This window comes from Vicugna pacos, chromosome 22 (genome assembly GCF_048564905.1).
Source record: "Vicugna pacos chromosome 22, VicPac4, whole genome shotgun sequence".
Lineage (NCBI taxonomy): Eukaryota > Metazoa > Chordata > Mammalia > Artiodactyla > Camelidae > Vicugna > Vicugna pacos.
The window spans coordinates 24,829,891-24,839,490 of record NC_133008.1 but is presented as its reverse complement, the minus strand read 5'-3'; the positions used below and the strand labels follow the sequence as shown (position 1 = coordinate 24,839,490).

At 56.3% G+C, this 9,600-nt stretch overlaps 2 protein-coding genes across 4 annotated transcripts; one reads left to right on the top strand and one right to left on the bottom strand.

Annotated features, from left to right (window-relative positions):
* Nucleotides 1-1,474: 1,474 nt before the first annotated feature.
* On the bottom strand, nucleotides 1,475-4,337 carry STX10 (syntaxin 10). Of its 3 annotated transcripts, none has more exons than XM_006206222.4 (8): nucleotides 4,209-4,337; nucleotides 3,799-3,968; nucleotides 3,553-3,647; nucleotides 3,415-3,477; nucleotides 2,354-2,461; nucleotides 2,153-2,259; nucleotides 1,961-2,055; nucleotides 1,475-1,864 (listed from the first exon to the last, which is right to left on the bottom strand). In XM_006206222.4, the coding sequence occupies exons 1-8, from the start codon at nucleotides 4,241-4,243 to the stop codon at nucleotides 1,788-1,790; spliced, it is 750 nt and encodes a 249-aa protein (XP_006206284.2). In that variant the 5' UTR covers nucleotides 4,244-4,337; the 3' UTR covers nucleotides 1,475-1,787. The 3 variants fall into 3 exon arrangements, with proteins under 3 accessions (XP_006206284.2, XP_015096472.2, XP_072803670.1); XM_015240986.3 differs by having other exon boundaries at nucleotides 2,157-2,259; XM_072947569.1 differs by having other exon boundaries at nucleotides 1,475-2,055.
* Nucleotides 4,338-4,809: 472 nt separating this feature from the next.
* Nucleotides 4,810-8,963, top strand: IER2 (immediate early response 2). Its single transcript, XM_072947568.1, has one exon. It carries the CDS (start codon nucleotides 7,304-7,306, stop codon nucleotides 7,970-7,972), a length of 669 nt encoding a protein of 222 aa, XP_072803669.1. The 5' UTR covers nucleotides 4,810-7,303; the 3' UTR covers nucleotides 7,973-8,963.
* The last annotated feature ends 637 nt before the right edge of the window (nucleotides 8,964-9,600 follow it).

Sequence of the window (9,600 nt, the reverse complement as noted above, 5' to 3'; positions counted from 1 at the left end):
CACCTGCCCCAGGCTGTTCGTCATATGTACGCCCTAAATCCTGCATGGACACCCTGCAGGAGCTCCTCCAAAGCTAGAAGGGCACCAGCTCCTTGGAATTGGCTGTGTTACAGACCCACTTGCTTGACACCCCCGGCCCCAGAAACACGTCCTGAACCATAAACCCACAGCCCTCACCCCTTCCCAAGCTAGTGCATCCACACGTCAGAAGGAACACTAAAGTTGGGATGGCAAGTCTAAATTTAGCCAGTGGTTTAAAACACCTGGAAGAGGTGTTAGGGTCCTGAGGGTACTAATGGAAAAAGGTTCTAGCAACAAATCAAAAAGACGCAAAGCACCTTTGGGGCCCATTGACTCAGATATGTCTCAAGTAGTGCGGGAAGACTACTGACCGAACCTAGGGGTCCCATCAAATCAAAAGATAATTGCTGGGAGTTGGAATAGGAGGTATTGTCTCTGCCCAGTCCAGCCCATGATGTATGGAGGAGATGATTGTGTGATGCTTCAATTCACAGGGTGACCAGGCTACGTGCCAGTAAGACCAACCCTCTCTGGAGTCCTGAAGCCCAGCATCAGCTGACAGAAAATAGGGTTTGGGGGGAGCCAACAGGCATCAACAACAATCCAGAGGTGACTTGTCCAGGGTCACCTCAAGTAATAGGAAATCTGTCTTAACACGTAGGTAAATCCAGGTAGATGGAAACACACTCTGATCCCTAGAAGCACATCTTGTAACCCCTTAGAAGACTTAGAACCAAGCATAAAGGGGATCAAGACAACCTGAACCACAGTATTAGTGGCTTTGCATTTTAAAAAAGAGGAATCTGTACCTATTTGGTTCTTTTTGACAAACCAGCCTAATGGAATGACAGACACCCCTGTAACCCACAGCACTTGACAACATGCAAATGAGTGACTGAGAAGGGTGGTTCTGATACATAATACTCAGGATGGAAACATCTAATACAGCAAACTAAGGTTCACATCACTTAACAAGTTTACTCTGCTTATAGGAATCATTTTGTACTCAGGAAGACTTTATAGCAAAGCCCTTAAATTTACAAACACTCCCTTGTTAGAGTGATGCGTCACAGAGGGATGGAAGTGACCAGGTGAACAAGGGAGTCCCGAGGTATTCAGAGGCCCCTCAGAAGTGACTGTTCATCTCCCCAGCTAAGGGATTTACCTACCTTAGACACAGAACAAGCAAAAGATATTTAGGCTGAACTTCAAAAGCTCAAGGAAGAATCAGGGTTTGGAATTTTCAATAGTAATAAAAATATCCATCATGAAAACCAACAGATAAACCAGAATAGTCTTCCACACCAACTGTGGACCATTGAAATCCCTAACATACACATGTGCACATAAGCGCACTTGGGCCTCCGGGGGTGCAAGCAGGAGGCTTAGAATAGTAGTTCCCATTCAGGTGCAGCCACAAGTTCAGATCAACAAACTGTATGATACAAATACATATAACAAAGGCTAGGATTTTATTTCCAAGTTGGCATGTGTAGAAGGCACAGGGGCAAACAGATAGCTTTGGGGCACTGGAAGTAGAAACGGGGCAGGGTGTGTTTGAGGTCCCCCAAAGGTTCTCCACCACCCTCTAAGTGCACTTCAGACAGGACCAGTGGTGGGGGCTCCAGCCCAAGGCCCTGAGGGTCCTACTGGCTCTGAATAAGAACCTTGGGACAGCTCCCCAGGCATGACCCCCCTCCTCCCAGGGGGCAGGGCCCTGCTGGCTCCCCCAGCTCAAGGCACCAGCTCCCTGGGGAGGACCAGGATCAGAGAGAGAAGAACAGGATGAGGACCAGGAGAAGCACCCCCAGCAGCACCACAATGGCACACCACTGTCGGCGGTCTGGGGGCAAAAGTGTCAAGAGTTCACAGAGGGGAGGCAGCACCCCCGACAGCACCCCTCTGCCCATTGCCGAATCACCTCCCCCAGCAGACTCACCACTGGTCATGTGGGATACTTTGGCCATCTTCCTGAGAACCCCATCCATCCGAGACTGGGTGTGGTCCATCTCATGAGCAAAGGCATCCAGCATACTGCCGAGATCAGGATGGCATCAGCCCCTGAAGAGTCTGTGCACGCCAGTGCAGCTGGCCGAGGGCTCCTGGCCCACCCCCAGGGTCCTGGCCTCACATGCCCTGCTCATCCAGCTCCTCCCTGACGCGGCCAGACATGTGTTTCAGAACCTGGATGCTCCCAGACACCATTTCCAGCTGGTGATCCTGTTGGTCCATGATCAGCTGCAGATTGTAGAGGTGGATACTGCTGTCAGCAGGGAGCCCTGAGCTGTAGCCCAGGGCTTCCAGTCCAGGGCCTTCAGCCTCCCACACAAACCTGCTGCGTGGCCTGCTGCTCTTCAATGTAGCGAGAGGTGGCAGAGACCACACTGGCGTCCAACAAGTCACTAGATGACTTCAGGGTGGCTGGCTTGCTCGTCAACGTCTGCAGGGGCCCAGACCACAGGCTCAGTGAGTCACAGCAAAGACAGACAAGGTTTGTGGCAAATCTAGACAGTGGTTAGTCAGGAAGGCAGTCTCTGGAGTGGGATGGCCTGGGTGCCTCGAGCCATCACTTACCAGCAAGGTGACCCCAAGACCATATCACTTGACCTGCCTGTGCCTCAGGCTCCTTGTCTGTAAAATGGGGAGAGCTATAATCCCTGTTTCCTGAGGTTGGCATGAATGAGGATTGAACGAATGAATCCCTGGAGAAAATTTATTATCATATAAACACATGTATTTAAGAATCGAACTTTAATCCCCAAAGCAGCACATCTGGAAGGCATGTGGCCTCTGCTACAGGACTCCAAGCTGGTGCAGGCCTCAGCCTCTGACACTCCCAGACCCTATGTGGGTTTATAGGGTGAGGCTGGTGTTTCACAACACGCAAAGAATAAACACACAAAATGGAGGGAACAGGTGTACAAACAGAGGCAGCAGGGGGCAGAGTGGGCACACGCATGGGGCAAGCGCCCCTCACAGAGAGAAATGGTGTGTATGCACAAAAGCAGACGGGGAACGGGGATCCACTTAGAGGCCAAGTTCAGGCTCAGATAGGTCAAGTGCATCGATAGAGGAAAAAGGTAAGCATATATCCTGGAAACAGTAACACAGAAAGCAAAAAATGGAGCGAGGCCACCACACACAAACACTCACACACAGAGGAAATCAGTACAAACCCACAGGAGAAGGCAGAAGAGATGATACAGAGAGAGAGAGCTCAGGTGTACACATCCAGAAAGTGCAAGCAAGCAGACAGCATGGAGACAACTGCACACAGAGAAGATGGATGTTGACACAGAAGGAGACAGCTGAACACATACAGGGGGGTCAGGCACACACTCAAGGGGTAGGGTCAATCCGAAAGACTGAGGATAGTGGGTCAGGATGCCTTACCTCTCTATTATTCCTCTCCATGAAGGCTATGGCTGCGGGGCTGACCATATGGTCCTTCATTTCCTAGGGGTGAGGACAGCATCAGAGAGTAAAAATACCCATCTTCCCCACACTCACGCCACTGGAAACTCTCTTCACCTGGACTTCTTCCCGCATCCTCTCCACAAACACTTTTCTCTCCTGCAGGTCTCCGGCTGGGAGTTTGAACTTGCTTGGGTTAGCTTCCACTATGCGTAAGCCACGAGTCAAGAGTCAAGACCAGAGCCAAATATGACGCCCTCCTCTGCCTCAAAGCTCTCAGCACCTCGTAGGTGTCCAGCCTCCCCACCCCTGCCACTGCAATGAGCTCTCCCATGCCGCCCTCCAACCCCCCCCCCAGGATATCGATGGTCTCCTCCAGGTCCTCGAGGTCCCACTCGATGCTGCGCAGGCCATTGCGCAGCTCATTGGTCGTCCAGTCCAGCTCCTCGCGTCCGACTGCCGCGCCCTCCTGGAGGAGCTCGCACCACCGCTGGTACAGACCGCGGGCCGTATTCACCGCCTTCTGCACCTCGCTGCAGGCAGGAACACAGCGGGCGCGGCTGAAGGCATGCGATCATCCTATCCACCTCTGCGCCCCCAAATGAGGTGGGGGCTCAGGAGACCCTCATATCCCCATGTGTACCCCTCCCACACGGCCAAGGGGCGATCCCTACGTTGATGCCCAGGATGCCTGGCACGCCCCGGCTGGCACCCAGGCACTGGCTGGCAGGGGGACAGAACACTCTCTGACCTCCGCAATCGCTGTCACTCACCCTCGGACTACAAAAAACGGATCTTCGAGAGACATGTCACGCCCCCCAACTTGTCCAAGGCCGAGCCCCCTCCCCTGTCGGCCTCAGAAGCTGGTTCCCTCCAAGCCGTGCAGAATGCGCCGTCACCCCGCCCCCGTCACGTGACCCGTACCACCATCGAGAGCGGGTCCGCCAGGGAGAGAAAGAGAGGCCTAGGACGTCCGAAGTGCAGAAACTTCCGTTCTCTCTGCGGCCATCTTGGTTTTGGGTAGAGACGGCTTCCTGTCCGCATGTACCTCTTTTCTCCTCCTGGCCCCCAGCAGTGTCCTACTTCTGTCTGTCTGGGTTCTAGTCGGAGCTCCGAATCCCTCGGTTCGAGACCCAGCCTTCGGATTGTTGCTGCGCACCCTCAGTTTCCCTTCTGAGCAATGTAAATAATAACAGTCTCTTTCAAATCAGGCGAGATCATGGCTGGGGAAGGGGCTCATTCAATTTGTAGATCATTTTAACGGACTCCCTGAGCCTGCACCTAGATCCCGCCTTGGGAGATGGTCCCAGCCCAGGATCGGGAGTGGTAGGTTTGAGAAGGGGTATGGGGAGAGGTGGTCTCCCCACCTTCCCGGGGGGCGGGGTGAAGCGGGGGCTTTCTGTGGGCAGTTCTGCTGGACTCTCCCCTCCTCTTTTCTCCTGCGCAGGAGGGGCGCCTCGGGGTTGCCCTAGGGTGGGGTGGCCGTGAGTGGGGATCCTGGGGATGCTTCTGGAGATGGAGTCCTTCTGAGTGCGACGCTGGGGTGGCTCTGAGAATGATCTGCAGGGAAGTCCTCTGCGTGTGGGGAGGGGCCAGTAATGTCTGGAGACTCAGGGCGCTGCCGCCTGTGTGACCGAGCCTTTTCTGTGTGGGGTCTCTGGGAAAGCACTTTTTGCGAGGGGGCAGCCGTCGCATGAGTGGGATCCTGATCTCTCCAGCGAGATGTCTGAGGAAGTCCTTGGAGGGTTGCCTCTGTTGTTTGTCGGAGATAGCGCCTGGGCTGGCTGGGCTTGTCATTGTGGAGTCTCAAGGTGGGGTTGGGGGTAAGGGGGGCGGAGTTGAGAGCGTCCTCAGCAGGTCGCCGTAATATGTGGCAGGATCGCTAAATGGGGACAGTTTGGGAATGTTTTTATTTATTTGAGCAAAGGTAGATTTATTTAGAGAGATACATACTACATAGAATGTAGGCTGTTTCGAAAGGCAAGAGAAAGACCAAGAGGTGTGGGGGTTGGGTGCTCAGTTAAAGTGAAAGTAGGTACACACTCCATAGACAGTGCAGGCTGTCTCGGAAGAGGAGGGAGTGAGAGAGGCCTTAGTTTTTTAGAAGAGAGAATAATTGTTAAGAGTCCCCATGTGCCGGGGTTGGGTGTGGGGGACCTGAGCTTGCTCCAGAGGTGCACGAGAGGATCAATTTTGTGGGGAGGGGGAGGAATACATAGAAGGGGGCCTGGCAGGGTCTCCATGGAGGGGTCGTCAGGGAGCAGCTGCTTGTGTTGGCAAGGTCTCTGTGTAGGTATCTGGGAGGTGGCGTCTGTGAGCCCTGAGGTGGCTCCTACCCGCCGGCAGGGGGCTTTCCCGAAGGGTCGTCACAGATTCCTGGCCTCCGGAGGGAAGGAAGCAAAATTTTCCTCTCCCTTTCCGCCGGCCCCCGGAGGCCGCTCCGGAAACCTGGGGCTTCAGCCAGCCCTAGCTGCCGGGAGCTGGGGAGCGGAGGGGGCGTGTCCGGAGGCTAAGGCACCACCCCCGCCCGGCCGGAAGAAGCCGGCTACTGTCCAGTATAGAGGTCCGGCTCCTGTCCTTATATGGGCTGCCGGAAGCGGCTGGCTCGCATGCCCTACGTCATTACTTCCAAATTTAGTCGTGGAAGTCTGGCCGTTCAAGTGGCGGGAAGGCTCTCGCGCCGACGAGGGGTGGGAGAACCTCCTCTTAAAGGGCCCGCACCAGGAATGAATGGAGTTTTTCGAACAATTTTGCATTTTTTGAGGAATTGGAATTAGGTTGGAATCTTGGCGCGGAGCGGAAGGTGGGGCCAATGTTTTCTATCTATCTGCGTCGCTCAGTTTCCAGCTCGTACTCCAACTCCGCCTCCCGGGGAGCTGAGGCTGAGCACTGCTACGTGGTTAGGGGGACCGAAGCCACGTGTTCACTGTGGTACGGCCGGGTCCTCCGCCTTTCGAGCTACACGCCCACGGATTTCGTGCCCAGGGAAACTGCGGGGGGAGGCGGTGCTCAGTGCGGGCGCGGAGATGGCAGCCTGGCCTGCAGCGCTAGTGCTTACAGACATCCGCCGCCTGTGAAGCGGGCAGCTTTGTCCTGGAGCCAGCCAGCGAGCCCTGCCTTCTTACCACCTCCAAACAAGGGCAAATATTGAAGGAGTCACTCGCCTCAGTTTTCCTCACCTGAAGAAATTAGGTATAACACCCTCCGAGGAGTGGAGGTGGTAGATCAATGAGATATTTATGAAAGGAAAGCCCTTAGTGCCTGGCACGTAGTAAGTGCTTAGTAAGTGTTAGCATCGTTACTGATTAAAAAAAATAACTAATTAGGCGCCTGGTAGATGTTAGGCACTGTTTCCACGGGGGAGGTGTCGGCTAGAACCCGGGTCTTCCCCGGTGTGAAGGGAAACTTGCCGCCTACGACCGGCTAGGTCTACAGTGCAACCCGTGGGTGGGCCCTGAGCCCATCCACAGCCCCTCTGCCCTGGGCCTGCAAGCTGGTGCAGTGGTGGGCTCTGAGAAAGGAGACCACTCCGAGAGTCAGCCTGGAGTGGAGAATGCTCCTTCTTGTTCGAGTTCCTTTTCTCCGCGCGGTGAATTCCACCCTGTCACTTTAAGGAGTCCCTCGCTGCGGCGCTATGGAAAGCCCGGATGCGGCTCTCTGATTGGGCGGGGCGTCTTCGTGACTTCACTCCTAGTACAAAAGGGCCCGGGTGGCGGGCGCCCGGGCAGAGCGTCCTAGCAGTGTCTCATCGTGGGTTGTCCTGTAGAGAGAGGCGTGAACGAGCGCGTTGTCCAGAGTGCACCTGTTACCTGCCCTGTCCTGTCCAGTCGGGAGTTCCGACCGCCCTCGTACCCACCGTCGAGCCGCCATGGAAGTACAGAAGGAGGCGCAACGCATCATGACCCTGTCGGTGTGGAAGATGTACCATTCGCGCATGCAGCGCGGTGGCCTGCGGCTGCACCGGAGTCTGCAGCTGTCGCTGGTCATGCGCAGCGCCCGGGAGCTCTACCTCTCAGCCAAGGTGGAAGCCCACGAGCCTGAGGTGCCCTTGCCGCCCGCCCGCTCCCCTGACCCTCGCCTGCATCCGCCGCGAGAAGCGGAAGCCGCAGCCAAGGCATCTGCCCCCGACGGTGAGCAGTCCTTTCCGGAACCCATGGACACGCAGGAGACGCCGAGAGCCGAGGAGAGCCCTGCCCTCTGTGCCCAACGCCCGGCCAAAGCCAGCCGCAAGCGGCGAAGCAGCAGCCTGAGCGACGGTGGGGACGCCGCGCTGGTCCCAAACAAGAAAGCACGTCTAGAAAAAGAGGAGGAGGAAGGGGTCTCTTCGGAGGTCCTTGATCGCCTGCAGACCCCTCCGGCGCAAGCGGAGGGCGCCTTCCCCAACTTGGCGCGTGTCCTCCAGAGGCGCTTCTCCGGCCTTCTGAACTGCAGCCCCGCCGCCGCCCCGACGGCGCAGCCGGCGTGCGAGGCGAAGCCGGCCTGCCGCCCAGCTGACAATATGTTGAACGTGCTAGTGCGGGCGGTCGTGGCCTTCTGAGGGCCCCCGAGCGGCGCTACCGGAGCCCAGAGCGCGGGCCGAACAGTCGGCCGGAGTGCGCAGACCCGAGGCAAGGCCCACCCCCCGGGGGAGCGCCCGCGGAAACCGTGGAGAGGAGCTGCCGCCCGGGCTGCCTAGAGGGCCTGAAAGGGACTCTGCCCCCGGGGAGCCGTCGCCACCTGTGTGCAGCGGCACCACAGAAGAGCCTGAGCCGGGGGTGTAGGCGCCTTCCCCCAGACCTGCAGCGCCCACAGGTGCTATTTTAACGGACTGGGACGTGGACTTTACCCTCTCCTGGACTGGGAGAAGGGAGGCTTGGTTCTTCAAACTCCTCAGGATCGGACTTTATTTTTTACTGGGGGGCTGTGCTGCCCTTTCAAGGGTTTTCAGTAGTTGGTGTTTGCGTTTCCAACCTCAGAATTCCAGGCACTCCCCTTCCCCTCCAGTGACATACTTGTGCGAACGGTCATCGTTGCGTCATGGGGCAGACGTGGGGAGCTTCCTGTTGCCTTGCGTGGGTGTGAGGCCGTGGAGGAGGATCTGGGGTGTGGACCGCCCTGGGGAATGGGAGGAGGGCGGCCTGAGTCATTTCATCTCGGGAGTGCTGCGGCTTGTTGCCCCCAGCCTCTAAGCCTTTGGGATCTAAAGGCTGATTAATTTCAGGTTAAAAATTTCCTCATCTGGTGCATTAGAGGTGCGAATACGTTCGCAATGTCAAGCTTGACCCTCTCTCAGACACACAGACAAAATCAACGCAGACGTTCCTGGTATGAATCACAAAAATAGGGGGGAGGGGATTTTTCAGAGTGCTGTAAGGCTGAGCTGGGATCAGTTGCTGGTGAGACTGGGCCAGTTTTGGGTAGGGGGAGATTGTTGCCAGGGCGTTCTGAGGTTCTGTTTACGTTTACTGTGATGGATTCTGTTAACTCCATCTACCTGGCCTTTTCACTAGAAAGGCCAGATAGGAAAATAAAGGCCATTTGAATAAAAAGTCTGCAGCCCGTCTGGTTTTCTTCCCTGGCAGGGGAGGGGAAGGGTTAAGGGGTCAGGAGCTGGCCGAGGCTTGCAGGGGCCCCAGAAACCCGTCTGACCGGCTACCACGTGGGCAGAGTGGGCGGGCGGGGGCCAGGCCCGTTTTCTTTGCCAGAGCACTTCCGTGCTGGGCGCCTTGGCGCTCCAGCTCCTCCTTAATCTTCACATTTGGAGGTTCCTTGGACAGTCCACTACAATTCTGGCTGCACAGGAGACCTTTCCGAGTTCAGACTTTTGGGAGGGTGGATACTGTTGCCTTCAGTGCCCCCAGCAGAGATGGGGGACCAATGCCTCCTCTGGAGACAAGGAAGTCTCCTAACAGCCCCTCGCCCCACTTGATTAACTGAATCAGCACTGGCAGGGATCCCACGACTGGGGTGGAGCTGAGCAGGTGAGCTTTTGAGCACCCTTTATGCCTCCTTCAAGTCTCCCGCTGTGTAATTGTGTGGTCCAGGCTGGGAGGTGAGCTCCCAGCCTCAGTTTCCTCATCTGTGAAGTAGGCCTTAACAGCTAGCTTCCCTGCGAGAGGCTGTAGGTTTAGAAATGCCCATGGGAGCACTCCTTTGCTTTGGCCCCACCCCAGCCCCGGGTTAGCC